The following is a 19,891-nucleotide window of genomic DNA, read 5'->3' on the forward strand; positions in this document are numbered from 1 at the left end:
ATGGGCTGAGTGTCAGGCAACAAATCAATGCCGAAATCAATATCGCTGTCGTGTGGCATGCCCGGAAGATCAGCTGGGAACACATATGGAAAGTCCCTCACTACTGGAACTGACTCAAATGTAGGGGTATCAATACTGACATCTCTCACATAAGCTAGATACGCGTCACAGCCCTTCTCAACCATTCGTTGAGCTTTAAGAAATGAAATAACTCTGCTGGGAGTATACTTTAAGGTACCTCTCCACTCTAATCGCGGTAAACCTGGCATAGCCAGCGTCACGGTCTTAGCGTGACAATCAAGAATAGCATAATGGGGCGACAACTAGTCCATGCCCAAAATAATATAAAACTCCACCATGCTGAGCAATAATAAATCAGCTCTGGTCTCAAAACCATTAAGAGCAATCAAACACGACCGATATACGTGGTCCACAACAAGAGAATCTCCCACAGGAGTAGACACAAAAACAGGGGAACTCAAAGAACCCCAAGATACGCCCAAATACGGGACAAAATAAGAGGACACACAGGAATATGTAGAGCCTGGGTCAAATAATACCGACGCATCTCTATGACAGACTGGAATAATACCTGTAATGACAGAGTCGGAAGCAACTGCCTCTGTGCAAGCAGGAAGGGCATAATATCTGGCCTGGCCTCCCCCTCTAGGGCAACCTCGACCTCCCCGACCTCCACCATGGGCTGGCTGAGCAGGTGGGGTGGCAGCTGGTGATGTAATTATAGCCTGAGGACTCGGTGGAGCACGCTGTGGCTAAAAAGTCTATAGAGGTGCACCCCTCCTAAATCTGGGGCAATCCCTCACCATATGGCGAGTGTCGCCACACTCAAAATAAGCTCTGGGAGGGCGTGGCATCTGTAACTAGCTCGGGCCAGATCTGCTGGACTGGCCGCTAGGAACACCCCGTGCAGGAGGCACACTAGATACTGGAGGTGCATAATAAGGCTCCTGGGGCCTAGAAGGAGCTGGAACACCACTGGCGGCTGGAAGAGCTGAATGAATGAAATGACTCATATAACCCCTACCATCGCGAGCTGCTAGGGCACGAGAACCAGAATAATAGCCAGTCTCTCGAGACCTCTTGGCCTCTCTCTCCTCTCTGTCCCGGGCAAGCATGCCCTCCAATCTCCTAGCAATACTCACAACCTGCTGATAAGAAATATCCATCTCCAACTCACTGGCCATACTAATCCGGATGCTGGGGTGGAGTCCCTAAATAAACCGTTGAACCCTCTCTCGAACTGTGTCAGCCAAGGCCAGTGCATGTCGGGCCCAATCACTGAAGTGGACTACATACTCTGACACAGTCCTAGCACCCTGGCGCAACTAATCAAACTCCGCGCGCCATGAGTCTCTGAGGCTCTGAGGGACATACTCTCTCAACAACATGTCCGAGAACTGAGTCCATGTAAGTGAAGCTGCCTCATCCGGACTACTCAACTAAGAAGCACGCCACCACTGATAGGCTTCTCCTCTAAGCTGGAAGGTGGTAAAAGAAACCCCACTCATCTCTGCTACGCCCATAGTACGGAGAATACGATGACACTCCTCCAGAAAACCCTGAGCATCATCTGTAGACAATACGTTGAAGGTAGGTGGTGGTACTTCTTGTACCTCTCAAGTTTGAGCTGCTCCACCTCAGAAGCCGCCGCCCTAACCTCGGGCTGATCTGGAGCTACCGGCTGCATTGTTACAATCTCTGGAACTTGGTCGACCTGAGCCCACTACTCTGGAGTATTGGCGACGGGAGTTTGTACTCCTCCCCCAGCCTGAGATATGGCAGGAGCAAGTGGAATCAATAAAGCCTGATCTAAGGTGATGAACATGCTTAGAAACTGGGCTAAAGTCTCTTGGAGGGCTGGTGCAGAAATAGGTAACTCAGGTGTCTGCCCTCTAACTGGAACTACTGAGGGCTCCTCTGTAGCAGCTCGTGCAGGTGCTCTGGCTGCACCATGTGGATGTCATCGACCTCTACCCCGACCCCGTCCTCTCGCGGCTCTAGCAGGGGTCGCGGGTTCCTGGTCATCAAATCCACATGTACGTGTCCTCACCATCTGTGAGAGAATAGAATACAGAAGTTTAGAATTTTTGAAGTCAACAATTTTTTTTTATTTTTTTTTGGCACGACAAGGAATCAAAGTAGTGAAATTTTCCTAACAGTTCCATAGCCTCCCGAAGATAAGTACAGACGTCTCCGTACCAATCCGCGAGACTCTAATAAACCGGCTGATACCAAATTGTCACGACCCAATTTCCCCTTCGTATGACGTCGTGACGGCAGCTAGTCTCTACGACTAGGTAAGCCTAACATTTGCGTAATAATGAAATGAAAACATAAATTCAACAACTAACATTAGCAAAAACAGCATAACTGGATACCATGCCACTTGGCATGTACAATAACCAACTATTCAAAAATACACAAAAAATCCCAAAACCCGAAACATCGCGAATCACAAGCTACAGAAGGAAAATCTAGTGTCTCTATACACCAGAGTCTATCAAAAGAAAATACAGAAGATAATAGAGATGGGGAATAATAGAAGGGGACTCTGAGGTCTGCGGACGCGGCAGAGATACCTTGAAGTCTCCAAAGTTGTCCCGGCTCACTGATAGTGCAGCTGATAAGGAGCATCTGGATCTGCACACGAAAAACATGTGCAGATAGTAGCATGAGTACACCACAATCAGTACCCAGTAAGTGCCAAGCCTAACCTCGGTCGAGTAGTGACGAGGTCAGGTCAGGCCCTACTAGTATATATATAATAACACAAGATAGAATGAAATACCGCAGTAAAATGAAGACTGGAATTTAACAAGAATGAAATCATAGAAGACAACAATTCAGTACACAGAAATAACAATAGGGGTTTTCCCGAGATACCGTCTCGTAGTCCCATACGTAAATGTGCAGTACAGGGGGATCTCCCGGAATACCGTCCCGTAGTCCCAAAGTAAATATGCAGTACATGGGGATCTCCCGGAATACCGTTCCGTAGTCCCAAAGTAAATATGCAGTACAGGGGGATCTCCCGGAATACCGTTCAGTAGTTCCAAAGTAAATATGCAGTACAGAGGGATCCCCCGGAATACCGTTCTGTAGTCCCAAAGTAAATATGCAGCTCAACCAACGGAAATAATAGTTACAACTTGAAAACCTACAATTAACACTTAGTTCAAGTCAAGGAAAAATAGGAAATTTCACTAAACATGTTGCACAGAGTTCAGATAGGCAGTTAAGACACGTAGGCATGCTATTCTAAACTAAACAGGATAGTTACATATGCTAGTGTAACTCAAATAAGGAGAAACATGTTATTACTTAGTGGAGAACAGAGTTTTACAACAAATAGCCCGTGTACGTACTCATCACCTCACGTACACGATGCTCACATATCAAAACAGTACCAAATCGTAAGGGAATTTCCCCCACACAAGGTTAGGCAAGCCACTTACCTCGAACCAAGCTCAATCAATTGGTAACAATGGCCCAAATCTAGCCAAAAACAATTGCATATCATAAATACAACTAGAATAGACTAATCTAATTAATGAAATATTGAAATCAAGATTTTAACAAAAATTCCGAAATCCGTCCTACAAAGTCGACCAGGGCCCACATCTCGAAATCGGGTAATAGTCACAAAATATGAACACCCATTCACTCACGAGTCTGACCATATATAAATTACTCAAATTCGACCACAAATCCCCTTTCAAAACTCGAAATCTATGTTGAAGAAGTTCTTCCAAACGTTTTACAATTTCAACCCCAAAATCCAAAATTAAATGATGAAATCAACCATAGATTAGTGGAATATAACCATAAAAGAGTTAGGAATCGTTACCCAATCGATATCTTTGAAAATCCCTCAAACTCTCGTCCAAAATCCGAGCTCCCAACTCAAGTTTTTGATAAAATGGAAAAACCCCCATTTTTGGAAACATTAATACTGCCCAGACATTTCCTTAATCGTGATTGCGGAAATAGCCTCGCAATCGTGAAGAACAACGCGATGCTCTGGCTCTCAGACTCACGCAATCGCGAACGTCCTCACGCATTCGTGATGAGCAAAGCGCGTGGCCCAGCTTTAGCCTCCTTAACTCTACGTGAACGCGACCTTGGCCACGCGTTCGTGAAGCACTACTTCACACCACTTCGCATTTGCATCCTTCTGCCCGTGAACGTAAAGAACAAAACTTCCTCTGCCCAGCTAATCCTAGGCGATCGCGTCCTCAATTCGCGAATGCGAAGAACAACTTTGTCTAGCCTCTCAGATTGCCTTACGCAATCGCGAGTCCTCCCTCATGAACGTGATGAAGAAAAAGTCTGCAACAAAACTCCAAAAAATCTGCTATCTTCCTCGAGTCCGAAATGGCTCGTTGAGCATCCGAAACACACCTGAAGCCCCCGGGACCTCAACCAAATATACCAACCAGTCCTAAATTACCATACAAACTAAGTCGAGCCCTCAAATCACATCAAACAACGCAAAAATCACATATAACCCTCCAATTCAAACTTAATGAACTTGAAACTTCAAATTTCCACAACCGATGCCAAAACCTATCAAACCACGTCTGATTGACTCCAAATTTTGCACAGAAGTCATATTTAACATTACGGACCAACTCTAACTTCAGGAATCGGAATCCGACCCCGATATCAAAATTTTCACTACCGGTCCAAATCTCTAAATTTTGACTTTCGACATTTCAAGCCTAAATAAGCTACGGACCTCCAAAACACAATACGGACACGCCTCTAAGTCATGATCCACAATAATAGATTCACCCACGGGTATAGATACATAAATAGAAGAACTCAAGGAATCACGTGATACGCCTAAATACGGGGCAAAATAAGATGACACATAAGAATAAGTGGAGCCTGGATCAAATAAGACTGACGCATCTCTATGACAGACCGGAATAATACCTGTGATAACAAAATCGGATGCAACAACATCTGTTCTAGCAGGAAGGACATAATATCTGGCCTGGCCTCCCCCTCTAGGGCGACCTCTACCTGCCCGACCTCCACCTCTCACTGGCTGTGCAGGTGGAGTGGCAACTGGTGCAGAAATCATGGCCTGAGAAGCCAGAGGACCCTGTGGAATAGGTAGGGCCTGATAAATTTGTGGAGGTGCACCCCTCCTAAATCTGGAGCAATCTCTCATAATATGGCGAGTGTCACCACACTCAAAATAAGCCCTCGGAGGATGTGGCTGCTGGGACTGGCTCGGGCCTGATCGACTAGACTGTCCGCTGAAAGCACCCCGTACAGGAGGTACAGAAGACATTGGTGGTGCATAATATGGAACCTGAGGTCTGGGAGTAGTCGGAATACAACCGGAAGCTGGAAGTGCAGAATGAATAGGATTACTCACATAACCTCTACCATGTCGGGCTGCAACTGGGGCACGAGAATTATTATATGTGCCAGAATCTCGGGGTCTCTTAGCTTCCCTCTCTTCCCTCTCCCGAGTCTGCATACCTTCCAATCTTCTATCAATTGACACCACCTGTTGGTATGTGATTTCCATCTCTAGCTCTTGGGCCATACTATATCTGATACTAGGGTGAAGACCCTCAATAAACCTACGAACCCCGCTCTCGAATAGTAGCAACTAAGGCTGGTGCATGCCTAGCCAAATCACTGAATCAGACCGCATATTCTGACACGGTCATAGAACCCTAGCGCAGCTGCTCAAACTCTGCGTGCCAAGCATCCCTAAGACTCTGAGGAACATACTCCCTCAAGAACATATCTGAAAATTGAGTCCAAGTAAGTGAAGCTGCCTCAGTCGAACTATCCAACTCATATGCCTGCCACCACTAGTAGGCTGCTCCTCTAAACTGGAATGCCGTGAAAGAAACTCCACTGGAATCCACAATACCCATAGTACGAAGGATACGGTGACATTCCTCCAGAAAACCCTGAGCATCCTCTGAAGCTAGACCGCTGAAAGTGGGAGGGTGGTACTTCTTATACCTCTCGAGCCTGAGCTGCTCTCCCTCTGAAACTGCTATCCTAATCTCAGGCCGAACTGGGACAACTGGCTGCACTGGTATAACCTCTGAAGCATGGTCAACTTGGGCACGTGGCTCTGGAGTATGGGTGGCGGGAGTCAGCGCTCCTCCCCCAGCCTGAGATGTGGCAGGAGCAAGTGGAATTAATCCTGCCTGAGCTAAAGTGCCAAACATACTCAAAAACTGGGCAAGAGTTTCCTGAAGTGTAGGAATAGTAACAGGCGTCTCAGTTGCCTGCTCTCAAACTGGAGCTACTGGTGGCTCCGGTGCAGCAGTTCGTGCAGATGCTCTGGCTGCACCACATGGTCTTCCTCGGCCTCTGGCTAGGCCTCTGCCCCGACCCTGGCCTCTTGCGGCTCCAACAGGGGGCGCGGGTGTCTGATCATCAGATCCAGTTGTGCGTGTCCTCACCATCTGTGAGAGAATAGAAAGACAATTGTTAAGAACCTTGAAATCAACAAAGGCGCACGATAAGGAATCAAAGAAGAGAATAATTCCTAACAATTCCATAGCCTCTCGAAGATAAGTACAGACGTCTCCGTACCGATACGCAAGACTCTACTAAACCTGTTTGTGACTCATAACACCTATGAACCTAGTGCTCTGATACCAACTTGTCACGACCCCAAATTTCCCTCTGTAGGGTGTCGTGATGGCACCTAGTCTCTAAGACTAAGTAAGCCTATCAATGCGGAATAATCATAAATGTCTGAAAATAATTAATCTACAGTACAAATGATTACAACTCCCAAAACCCGGTAGAAATAAGTCACAAGCTTCTAAGAATTTATTCTCAATGTCTCTATATGTCAAGGTCTAAATAAAATATAAGGAGGCAACATAAAATGATAGAAGGGGACTCCGGAGTCTGCAGACGCTGGCAGATATACCTCGAAGTCTCCGTGCGCAGTAAAAACAAATCCAACAAAACAAGGATTTAATAAGTGCTAATAATTTCCAATTTAATACATAAGGGCGTCTAAGGATTTTAACCAAGGTAATTTGCACATATAAACCAAGTACGTACTCGTCACCTTACGTACATGGTTTTCAATTACACAAATTGCGCATAAGACTCAATGCCTAAGGGGTAATTCCCCCACTCAAGGTTAGGCAAGATACTTACCTTTTTGAAGTTATGCCGATATTCCAAAATCGCCTTCTTGATTGAATTGACCTCAAGACCGCTCAAATATATCCATATTAATTATATAACTTCATTAAAATTCATCGGAAATAATTCCGAATAATAAAACGTCGACTTAAAAGTTTATTCCAAAAAGGCAACAAAAGTCAATGCGGGGCCCGCCTCTCGGAACCCAATATAATTTTTACGAAATCCGAATACCCATTCCGATACGAGTTCAACCATACCAATTTTATCGAATTCCAATAACAAATCGTCCTCCAAATCTTGAATTTCCATTTTTGAAAAGTTTTTACAAAAATTCTCATTTCCTCCATTAAACTCGAATTAAACGATGAATATAACCATAGATTCATGAAATATAATCTCTTTAGGACATAGAACACTTACCCAAGTCAATGTCTTGAAGAACTCCTCCAAAATCGCCCAAAAACCGAGCTCCATAATCTCAAACGAAAAATGGAGAAATGACCATTTTTGGTCCTTAACATTCTGCCCAGTTTCGCACCTGCGGGCAAAATGCCGCATCTGCGCACATCGTTTCAGCGATGGCCAGTGCGCACCTGTGATGGGTTCCGCTTCTGCGCATTTTCCAGCAGCTTCCTTCAAGTCCAAATTGCTCCGTTAACCTTCCAAAATCCACCCGAGGCCCCTGGGACCTCAACCAAATATACCAACATGTCCCAAAATACAATACAAACTTAGTCGAGGCTTCAAATTACGTCAAACAATGCCGAAATTATGAATCGCGCATCGAATCGAATTATGAATTTTCAAACCTTTCAACTTCTATATCTTGCGCCGAAACGTATCAAATTAATCCGGAATGACTTCAAATTTTGCACACTAGTCATAAATGACGTAATGGAGCTATTCCCATTTCCGTAATCGAAATCCGACCTTGTTATAAAAAATTCAACCTTCGGTCGGACTTTCCAAAAATCTTCTAAATAAGAATTGTTCTTTTAATTTAATTCTGAATCTTCCACTAACTCGACCACACCCACAGGTCATAATACATATTACGAAGCTGCTTGAGACCCTAAGTCACTGAACGGGGCGTTAATTCTTAAAACGATAAGTCAAGTCGTTACATTCTCCACCTCTTAAACATGCGTTCGTTCTCGAACGTGCCAAGAACCCTTCTGATGACATTAAATTACTGAGTGCATTATTCCACACATACAAACGGGTGATTTTACGTCACCGTAAATTTAACAGGGGTTCGACAACATCATTTCAGTGGATATTATTTCTTTTATTCACACTTATAAGCCTTTAAGCCAATTCCTTAACATTCCAAATAAATTTCGAATTCCTAACATCAACACACGGTACTAGTCCCAACTGGCTGTAGCAATTCGTGCCTACGCACACATCATACGTATGTCCATAACCACATCTCCGGTCATAATAGTTGTTTATAATTAATTCCAGCATCATCAATTAACCTCATATTAACCAAAACCTTGTTCCGAATTTTTGCTACACTGACAACAAAATGTGAGGCATGAAGACCTCATAACTATTTACCCGACTTAACGAGTCACATTTAACGCCGCATGGGCACTCACCTTGTAGGCTAAAACTCAATATTTGCCTCACAATTATGGATAAATTGTGATGACCCAAAATGTCATCTTTAAATTTAATGATTAATTATATGATATAAGCACTATTTACCATTACTCGACTTACGTGTGCAGTCCGTAAAAAATTTTCGGAAAGTTTTCAGGTGAAAAATGGATTATAATGTGAATTAGATGTTTAAAACACAACTAAGTTGACTTTAGTCAACATTTTGAGCAAACGGACTCGGATCAATGTTTCGACAGTTTCGGTAGGTCCGTATCGTGAATTGGGACTTTGGTGTATGCCCATAACCAAATTCCGAGGTCCTTAGCCCGAGATATGGAATTTTGATGAAAAATTTAAAGTTTGAGTTCAAATAGTGACCGGATGTCAAATTATGTGCCAATGACCTCGGAATAGAATTTTGATGATTCCAACAGCTCTGTATGGTGATATTGGACTTAGGAGCGTGATCGAAATTTTATTTGGAAGTCCGTAGTGAAATTAGGCTTGAAATGGCTAAAATAGGAATTTAAAGTTTGAAAGTTTGACCGGGGAGTTGACTTTTTGATATCGGGGTCGAAATCCAGTTCTGAAAATTTTCACAGCTCCGTTATGTCATTTATGACTTGGGTGCAAAATTTGAGGTCAATCGGACTTGATTTGATAGGTTTCGACATCGAATGTAGAAGTTGGAAATTCTAAGTTTCATTAAGCTTGAATTGGAGCATGATTCGTGATTTTAGCGTTGTTTGATGTGATTTGAGGTTTCAAATAAGTTTGTATGATAATTTAGGACTTGTTGGTATTTTAGTTGAAGTCCCGAGGGCCTCGGGTGAGTTTCGGATGGTTAACGGATCAAGAATTGAACTAGAACAGCTGCTGCAATTTCCTTCTGTTGGAAATTTTGCTTCTGCTCAGAAATCGAGGCCAGATCGAGCTTAGGGTCAAGGGCCACGATTGAAGCCCAGATCGAGCTCAGGATCGAGGGCCATGATCGAAGCCATGATCGAGCACAGAGTCGAGGCCACGATCGAAGCCATGATCGATCCTAGAGTCGAGGGCCACGATCGAAGCCATGATCGAGCCCAGGGTCGAACCCCATGATCGGACTCCCCATGATCGGACTCTCATGATCGAGGTCCAGGATCGAACTCTCATGATCGAGGTCCAGGATCGGACTCTCATGATCGAGGTCCAGGATCGGACTCCACGATCGAGGTCAGCCTGGACAGATCCGTAAGTTATAAAAACAGGGGGGCTTCGTCCCATTCGCCATTTTTAACAACTTGGAGCTTGAGCAGAGGTGATGTTTGATATATCTTCAAGGAAAAACATTGGGGTAAGTGTTCTTAACTCAATTTTGGTTAGATTACCCGAATCCATCACTGTTTTCAACATTTAATTGGTGATTTAAGTTGGAAAAATTTGAAAACCCTCTTGGATAGATTTCTCCTTCGTCTTAAATTGTGCAATATAACCATCAATTTGTCCATGGTCTATATATTTTGGTAAAAGTAGAATAACCCTATCTATAAATCTTAGTAGTATTCTGAGTATTTGTTTAACCAAAGGATTAGATTCTCAGTCAAAGCCTATTTTTAGAAGTACTCGGGTTACTGATAATCAAGAAATTCAATATTCTCTCAGAAATAAGAAAGAAAATTAGAATAAGAAATGACAAAATAATCAATAGAAAGCACAAGAAAGTAATTATATTCTAATAATAATCAGAGCGTGTCTGTACAAGTGACATCTCCTTCCCTTATATAGGAGTCTATAAATACAATGTCTTTTCCTTTTATGAACGAATCATTATGAGCATTAATGATATTAATGAGACGTTATAATTGATAATCGTAACTGTTCATGAAGATTCCGTAACGTTTGTGATCATTCACGCTCATTAATTGACGATTCATGAATATTCCCTCTTTACTGTCTTGATTCATTCCATCGGTGCCTCTTTATTTAAATACTTAGACTCGAGCAACCGTATCCTTTTATCTCGTAGGTGATTTGCTCATATCTGTTATGACTCATGTCTCTTTTAATGCATCTCTCCAGTTGTCGTTTTTTTAGTGATCCACATGCCTTGCCATATCAGCCACATATTTAGTTACACGTGTAATATTTATTTTTACCAATACAGTATTACACAAAGGATCACAATAAGAAGCTGGTGGAAAAAGGCAATATATTAGTAGCACAACTATGTCCCCCTTGTTCATCATTACATATTACCTTCTTATACAACTATGTCTTCTCCAAATCCTGATCCTCGTAAAGTAGTTATAGTAGATGAACTTCTCCCTTCATCTACTCCTATCAGAAGTAGAAGAGGTGGCAGGTTACATAGTTTAGGGTCTATATCTATCCGTGGTTCTTCTTCTCAACCCAGTATTACTACCCCTTCATTTTCTAGAACTAGGACTTCTTTTTCTCATAGATCGTCTGCTAGAAATAGGGATTCTAGTGAACCGCTTCGTGAACCCACTGTTGATGAGATTATTCCCGCTGAACTTTCCTTCTTTACTGATAGAGAATCGATTAGAAATCAAGTTACTTCTATGACATCTCATGATCGTGCTGATGTTTACCCTTCCCAGATTACTGAGGGCTTGATTTCTCTTGTGCGAAGAGAATGTCATTGGAAATTCAATTTCCCAATTTTAGTCCATAATGCAAATCAAAGGATCACTTCATACAAAGCTGGTTATTCTTTTGTTTATATATATCCCTTTACATTAGGCTTCAAACCACCTATCGACCTAGTCATCATAGAATTTTATCATTTTTTCAACATTTGCTTAAGACAGATTGGCCCTATTGTATGGAGAGCTATGGCATGCTTGAGATACTTGTCAAACTTGGCCTCTTTATCCTTTACCTTCTTTCATTTGATTCATCTTTATTCCCCCAAGTTATTTCGTTCTGGGGTTTTTTCTCTCATGGCCAGGAGTAAGAGGGTTTTAGTAAGCCCTGAAGATGGCAAGGATCATGGTTGGAATGCCCGATTCGTTGCTGCTCCCACAAGTGGGTTAAGAGAACATGCCTTTTCCAGAGAAATGAAAATTTGCACGTAAGTTTCTTTTCAGATTTTTTTCCTTCTTTTCTTTTTTTTTTGTGAAGAACCTGCAATCTCATGACTATTTTTCTTTTCTTTTTTTTTTAGCAACCATGGAAGTTGTTTAGAAGATTCCAAACTTCCGTGGTTGGGTAGAAACACTATTAACTGTTGCTCCTATGGAAGAAAGGTCCTGGAAGTACCTTTCTAATAGGTTTGGTTGGAAAGTGAAGACTTATGGTATCTTTCTCTTCTACTTTCTACCTTACTTCCATACTTAAAAATTTAATAACTCATCTCTTTACTAGGATTTCCCATTCGAGGTGTGAGTGCCGCATCTATTGCTGCTTTGAGACTCTCTCTGTCGATGGCTCAAGAAATGATCTTGAGTTCCTCATCAAAAAGAAAAGCTGATAGAGCACACAGTTCCGAGGGTGAAGAGGAACGGGATAAAGGCTCGTTAGTTCGTAATCCTCGAGCTAGGAGACGTGTCATTTCGGATGACGAAGCTACTCCTCCTCCCAGTTTTATTCCCATGCACGAGCCCGAAGATTCTACCTTAGTGAGCTCTGACGAAGAGATGCCATTTCTCGTGGGTTTGATAATGAAGACTTCGGCTTTGTTTCCATGTCATTTCTCGTGGGTTTGATAATGAAGACTTCGGCTTTGTTTCTGAGGAAACGCCTCTTGCCTCTTTTTCTGTATGTGTTCCAGTTGATCCTCAGTTCCCCGCACTTGTTGCTGCTACCACTGCTTCGCCCGTGGCTATTTTGACTCCCTCAACTGCCCCTACTGTTACAACTTCTCATGTTGAAGTTGGTTCTTCTGGTAACAGTAGGGTAATGAAAAGAGTTACCATCGAGGTTCCTGAGGATGGTAATCTTCTAAAGAAATCTAGCCAAGCTGATGTATGGCTGAAACCATTGATTGGCCCAATTGAGAAGTCCAAATTGGGAAGCCACAATTCTTTAACGTGGATGAATGATATTGTACATTCATCTTTTAAGGTATAAGCCTTAGCTTTTTATTTTGCATGTGATTTCCTTTTCATCTATATTTGATAATCACATTTTCCTTTTCATTATATAGATCAACCTAATTAGAACGGAGATGATGAAGAGGATCGTCCATACTGAGAAGTTAATGAACGACTATCGCACCGAAGCGGACAACTGGAAGGAATAGTTCGAAGGTCTTCAACTTGAGAAAGAAGTCTTAGAGGAAGAAAAGTGTACCTTGGAGCAGCAGGTGAAGGTAATGGCAACAGAGTTGGCAGTTGAGAAAGCCTCATCCAGTCAAGTGAGCAAAGATAAAGACCTTCTCGAGTCTTCATTTGCTGAGCAGCTTTCCAAAGCTACTGAATAAATTAGGGGTTTGAAGGAACTGTTGAACCAAAAAGAAGTTTACGCCAGGGAGCTTGTTCAAACTCTCACCCAAACTCAAGAAGATCTCCGTGCATCTTCTAACCAAGTTCAGTTCTTAGAGAGGTCTCTTGCCCCCTTACAGGCTTCTTATGATGCTGCTTTGAATTAGAAGGAGGAGCTAAGAACTGAGATTGAGCAGTGGGAGAGGGATTATGAAGCCCTTGAAAACAAGGTTATTGTTGATGTTAGTTGGGCTTTCTTGAACACGCGCCTCGAAACTTTAATGGAGGTAAGCTGGGAAGGCTTTGACTTAGCTGCTAAAATTGCAAAAACTAAAGAAACTATTGAGAAAACTCAGCAGAGTCAAAGCTTTTCTTCACCTGAGGTTGGCATTCCCGAGGGTGATGAACTTACTCCTGGTGAAGCTATTGTTCAACCCTCCTCTGCTCAAGTCGTTCCCTCTGCTGCTGATGATGCCAACTCGAATCCTTCTGATAATACTGGTTCAGATCCTTCCCCACAATGAAAGTTTGATTGAAAAGTTTGAAGTGTTGTTTTGTTTTTTTTATTGGTAGAAGTTTACCCCTGGTCCATTTTGGGGTTTGGTAATGATTTGGAAAGTTTTACCCCTGGTATGTTTTGTGGTTTTGTATAAAACAATTCGGTTGGAACTAAGTTTATACTTAGTTTTAACCAAGTTATTATAATATTACTTTCTGAGTTTTTGTTCAACTCTTATAATATCTTATTTTGAGTTTCTGTACTACTCTCTTATTATGCATTTAAAATGCTTCAATACTCCGTGACTTTTTGAACAGGCACGAATAATAAAAGAGGGTCCTTTTATAAACGACACTTAATGAAGAAGACGTCTCAACTTCATATTGGTGTAAACATACGAAAGAAGGAATAGGAACACACATGTTTCTTTGAATAATTTGAGGAAGTTTTGTATTGTTTGAACTTCCAAATTGTATAATACTTTACACGTATTCAAGTATCATCTACAACTTTTTCGTAACTGTTTTCCTTATAACATATTTTACAAAATTCAAGGGTATATCTTGCAACCAATGACTAAATATTGCCTTTAACCTACATATTCGTAAGATTTTGTAATTTACATCCACGAGTGTATTCATCATCATAGGTTTTTTGAATCAGGCTTGTGTTTTTGCTCTTAACTTTCGATTTGTTGGGTAGATTGCCTCAGGCTTGACTCGAATTCTGACTTTTTCAGTCTTCTTTGCCTTTCATATATATATATTAGTCCCCCAAGTGTTAGAGCTTTAAAGTATGAAATCTTGAGCACTTGATTATTCCTTCCATGTGGTCTATTTCCTGAAAAGAAAAAACATACAGGACTCGGAGGTATATATAATTTAGATGATGACTGCTTAACCCTTTATATTTCCATTAGAGAGGCTGCAATCCTAGACCGGGAATAATATTGCTTCCGCGTGTCTTTTAGGTCTAATATCTTCATTTGGTGTGGGCTAGCTTTTTTCCTATCATCTAAAATTGTTAGTATAATTTTAACTGTATAAAATAAAAATATTAATTGAACGATACCTGACAGTGGGTATTTCTTTTGCTCAAAAATAGTATTTCTTTAAATAAACAGCATTCCAACTCGAGGGTAAAACCTTGCCATCCATGGTTTCTAACTCGTAGGCACCTTTTCCAGCGATACCTCGAACTTTTTAGGGTCCTTCCCAATTTGGACTTAACTTTCCTGCTCCGGTTGTTTTCATTGATTGGAAAACCTTTTTAAGAACGAAGTCTCCAATTTTGAAGTACCTGAGGTGAGCCTTTCTATTGTAGTATCGTTCTATGATTTGCTTTTGTGCTGCCATCTGTATTAAAGCTGCTTCTCTTCTTTGTTTGAGTAAGTCCAAATTTGTTCTTAATTCCTCATCGTTCGACTCTTCCGTTGCCGATGTGAATCTCTTGCTTGGTTCTCCTATTTCAATTGGGATTAAAGCTTCGGAACCGTACACAAGCGAAAATGGAGTTTATCCCGTGGCTGTTTTGCTGTGGTTCTATAAGCCCATAATACTCCTGGTAATTCTTCAGGCCAATTCCCTTTTGATTTTTCTAGTCTCTTCTTCAAATTATTGATGATAATCTTATTTGTTGATTCAGCTTGTCCATTTGCCACGGGATGGTAAGGTGAAAAGGTTATTCGTTTGATTTGCCAACTTTGAAAGAACTCTATGATTTTCGAGCCTATAAATTGTGGGCCATTATCACATACGATTTCTTTTGGAACTCCAAATCGGCATATAATGTTTCGCCAAATGAAGTCTTTCACCTCCTTTTCCTGTACCTGTTTGAATGCTCCTGCCTCGACCCATTTTGAAAAATAATCTGTTAACATTAATAAGAACCGTACCTTTCCTTTAGCTCGTGGTAAAGGCCCTACTATATCCATTCTCCTTTTCATAAATGGCCACGGGGAAATAACTGTATGTAATAACTCTGCAGGTCGATGCATATTGTTGGCATATCGTTGACACTTATCACATTTGGCTACAAAGTTTTCCGCATCTTCTTCAATTTTAGGCCAGTGGTATCCTGCCCTGATTAGTGTTTTAACTAAAGATCTTCCACCTGCGTGATTTCCGCAATGTCCTTCATGTACTTCCCCCATCACGTACTCTGTTTGATTGGGTCCAAGGCACCTTGCTAAAGGACCGCCAAACATTTTTCGATATAAATTATCTCGAATTAGGCAGTAATGAGCAGCTTTTTGTTGAAGCACTTGAGATTCTTTCTTGCCTTCAGGTACGATCCCGTACTGCAAAAAATTAACAATCTCGTTTCTCAAATCCCAGGTTAAATTATTAAAGCTTACCTCATGTTTATCCTGGTCAAGTGCTGAATGAAATAAATGTATTAAAATAGCATTTTCTTCACTTGTTACTTCTGCAACTAAAGCAAGGTTAGCCAACGCATCTGTTTCTGCATTTTCTTCCTTGGGTATTTGCACGATCTTCCATGATTGGATTTTCCTGACCAGTTCTCGTGCCTTTTCTAAGTATTGTTGCATTCGTGCCTCTCTAGCAGTGTAAGTCCCCTACATCTGATTTACTACCAGTTTAGATTAACTTTTAATCATGATTTTCTCTATGGAGAGTTCTCGTGCTAGTTCCAAACCTGCAATTACAACTTCATACTCTGCTTCATTATTAGTAATAGGATAACATTTAATTGCTTGTCTTATACTTTCACCTGAGGGTGGGATTAAGACAATACCTAAACTGGCTCCTTTGACATTTGAAGAGCCATCAGTAAATAAAGTCCACGTACCTGGATGAGCTCCGATAAAAATTTGTAATTCCTTTTCTACTTCAGGAATTATTTTTGTATTAAAATCTGCGATGAAATCTGCTAAAACTTGAGACTTTATTGTTGTCCTAGGTTGATAAATAATGTTATATTCACTTAGTTCTATTGCCCACTTGGCTAGTCTGCCTGACAATTCTTGTTTATGCAAAATATTCCTTAATGGATATGCAGTTATTACAGAGATAGGATGGCATTGAAAATATGGTCTCAATTTCCTAGCTGCCATGACTAATGCTAAATCTAGTTTCTCTAGATGAGGATACCTAGTTTCAGCATCTGATAAAGATTTACTAACATAATAAATAGGAGATTGTTTACCTTTGTCCTCCCTTACTAAAACTGCACTTATAGCTACTTCTGTAACTGCAAGATATACAACTAGTCTTTATCCATCTCTTGGTTTAGACAATAGGGGAGGATTTGTTAAGTATGACTTCAAATCTTTGAGGGCTTGTCGGCATTCCTCAGTCCATTCAAACTGATTTTTCTTCTTCAATACTGAAAAGAATTTAACGCTTTTCTCTGAAGATCTTGAAATAAATCTTCCCAAAGCTGCAATCCTACCTTTCAATCTTTGTACTTCTTTTTTTCTTATGAGTATATCAGGTATTTCTTCAATAGCTTTAATCTGTGCAGGACTTACTTCAATTCCTCTATTAGATACGAGAAAGCCTAGAAACTTACCTGAAGCTACGCCAAAAGTGCACTTTTCTGGGTTTAGTTTCATATTATATCTGCGGAGGATCTCGAAGGTAGTTGAAAGATGTTGAAAATGATCTTCCGTTTGTGTAGATTTAACCAACATATCATCAATGTACACTTCCATCATCTTACCCAGGTGTTCTTGGAACATCTTGGTCGCCAACCTCTGATACGTAGCTCCAGCATTTTTCAAGCCAAAAGGCATGACTTTGTAACAATAAGTCCCCCTGTTTGTAATAAATGAAGTTTTTTCTTCGTCTAAGGGGTCCATTTTTATTTGATTATAAGCAGAATACGCATCTAGAAAGCTTAATAATTTGTGGTCTAGGGTAGCATCAATCAATTGATCTATATGCGGTAAAGGGAATGAATCCTTCGGTCATGCTTTATTTAAGGCAGTGTAATCCACACAAACTCTCCATTTTCCGATATTTTTCGAAACTACCACAGTATTAGCTAACCAATTAGGATATTTTACCTCGCGTATTGAATTGACCTTTAAGAGTTTCTGTACCTCTTCATCGATCACTTGATTTTTGAATGATCCTTGCTTCCTCTTCTTTTGTTTGACAGGTATGAATATCAGATCCTCATTTAATTTATGAGTCATCACCTCCGGAGGTATACCTGTCATATCAGAATGGGACCATACAAAACAATCCACGTTAGCTTTTAAATATTCAATTAACTCACCTCTGCTATCTGGATTTAACCTTGCTCTAATATGAATTCTTCGATCTGGTCATTGTTCGAATAGTGGAACAACTTCAAGCTCCTCAATCATTGTTTTAATGTTTTCGTTCTCCTCTGGCTCTTGAATTACATCTGTTCTGGAGTCCACGTCTGTTTGTTTTGATACAATTTCTGTTGAAATTTGATTTACCGCATCTTTCTCACTTGCACCCGCATCTTTTTGACTTGCACTCGTATCTTTTTTACTTGGCTGTATCACCGAATTGATGCTCCTTGAAGTTTTTTTATCTCCTCAAATCTGTTGAACTCCTCATTTTGAAGGGAATTTGATAACCTGATATAATGTGGATGGCACAACATCCATATCATGAATCCACGGCCTCCCAAGAATCACATTATAGGCCATATCCGTGTCTATCACTTGAAATTTTGTTTCTTTGATAACCCCTTAAGCGTATGTGCTTAGTTCAATCTCGCCCTTTGAAATAATGGTTGAGTTATAAAACCCAGATAAGGAACGTGCTTTTGGAACTACGCAATCGCCCATCAGCATTTCGTTCACCACTCGTATTAGAATGATATTCATAGCTACCTGGGTCAATCAAAACTTGTTTTACATTAGTATCATTTATAAGTAAAGATATTACCAGTGCATCGTTGTGAGGAATCATTAATCCATCGGCATCTACATCATCAAAGGTTAAGTTGCCGTCTTCCAGCGTTTGGCGAGTTTGCTTCCTGTGAGTTATTGTGAACTTTGTTGTTTTCCTCGTAGTTGTATAGGTTACGCCGTTGACTTCTTCTCCGCCATTTATCACATTTACTGTTCTCTTTGGAGGCTGAGGTTTTGGGGGCTCTTGCCTATTTTTCATGTAAGCTTGTTTGCCTTTCTCGCTGAACAATTCCGTCAGATAGCCCTACTTCAATATATGTTCCACCTCACCTTGTAATAATCTGCAGTCTTATGTTCTATGGCCGTGGTCATTATGGAACTCGCACCAAAAGTCTGGGTTTCTTCTATTTGGATTTTATCTCATCTCTTTAGGACACCGTACCTTATCCCCCATGCTTCTTCTTAAAACAGCGACCAACTCGGAGGTACTCACGTTAAAATTGTAGTCCCCAATCCTTACATTTGTATTAGCATCTCTGTTACGTTCACCTCGATCTTTTCTGAATCTCGACGATGACGAACCTGAATCTCTATTTGCGAACCTGTGATCAGCCCGCACGTTTTTGAATTTGGAACGAGCTTCTCGCCTCGAAGGTCCCATATAAGGCTTGTACCTATTCTTACCAGACCTCTTCTCAGATTCTGACCGCCTCGAACCTGTTTTTTCTTCAACCTTTGACTGAGCTACGATATCTTCTTCAATCTGTAATTTGGTACTGTACCTATTATAGACATCATTCCATGTCATGGCTGGGAATTCTCGTAGGCTCTCTTTAAGCCTCATCATAGATTCTGAACTTTCTCGTTTAAATTGCTTGCAAATGCCATGGCTGCGCAATTGTCAGGTACTCTTGGTAGCAACATTCTTTCACGTTGGAATCTGTCTACGAATTCTCGAAGCAATTCTGTATCTCCTCGCTTTAGTTTAAATATATCCTCCATTCTCATTTCAACTTTTTGTGCACCCGAGTGTGCTTTTATAAATAGATCTGCAAGCTCAACAAAAGAGTCAATAGAATTTTCAGGTAAAAGAGAGTACCATGTTAACGCTCCTTTAGTAAGTGTTTCCCCAAACTTTTTGACCAGCACAGATTCAATCTCCTGCTTGGTTAAATCATTGCATTTTACTCCCTTGGTGAATGCAGTAGCGTGGTCACGTGGATTGGTCGTTCCATCATATTTTGGGATGTCAGGCATTTTGAACTTTTTGTGAATTGGTAATGGAGCTGCGCTTGGTTTCCATGGTTGTTGTGAATATTTGTTGAAATC

General features: G+C 41.1%; 1 protein-coding gene across 1 annotated transcript; it reads right to left on the minus strand.

Annotated features, from left to right (window-relative positions):
• Positions 1 to 15,513: 15,513 nt before the first annotated feature.
• On the minus strand, positions 15,514 to 16,780 carry LOC142179802 (uncharacterized). Its single transcript, XM_075250678.1, has 4 exons — positions 16,373 to 16,780; positions 16,061 to 16,282; positions 15,599 to 16,003; positions 15,514 to 15,546 (listed from the first exon to the last, which is right to left on the minus strand). The coding sequence occupies exons 1-4, from the start codon at positions 16,778 to 16,780 to the stop codon at positions 15,514 to 15,516; spliced, it is 1,068 nt and encodes a 355-aa protein (XP_075106779.1).
• Positions 16,781 to 19,891: the final 3,111 nt, after the last annotated feature.

The sequence above is a fragment of the Nicotiana tabacum genome, chromosome 4, assembly GCF_000715075.1.
Source record: "Nicotiana tabacum cultivar K326 chromosome 4, ASM71507v2, whole genome shotgun sequence".
In the NCBI taxonomy this organism is placed as follows: Eukaryota; Viridiplantae; Streptophyta; class Magnoliopsida; order Solanales; family Solanaceae; genus Nicotiana; species Nicotiana tabacum.

What these genes read in the sequence shown, in the direction of transcription:
- LOC142179802 (XM_075250678.1), bottom strand. Translation starts at nt 16,780, where the DNA reads ATGGCAGCTAGGAAATTGAGACCATATTTTCAATGCCATCCTATCTCT. An exon ending in ATGAAGCAGAGTATGAAGTT is followed by an intron (nt 16,283 to 16,372) that starts GTAATTGCAGGT and finishes AATCAGATGTAG; the next exon opens with GGGACTTACACTGCTAGAGA. An exon ending in TTGACCAGGATAAACATGAG is followed by an intron (nt 16,004 to 16,060) that starts GTAAGCTTTAAT and finishes AATTTTTTGCAG; the next exon opens with TACGGGATCGTACCTGAAGG.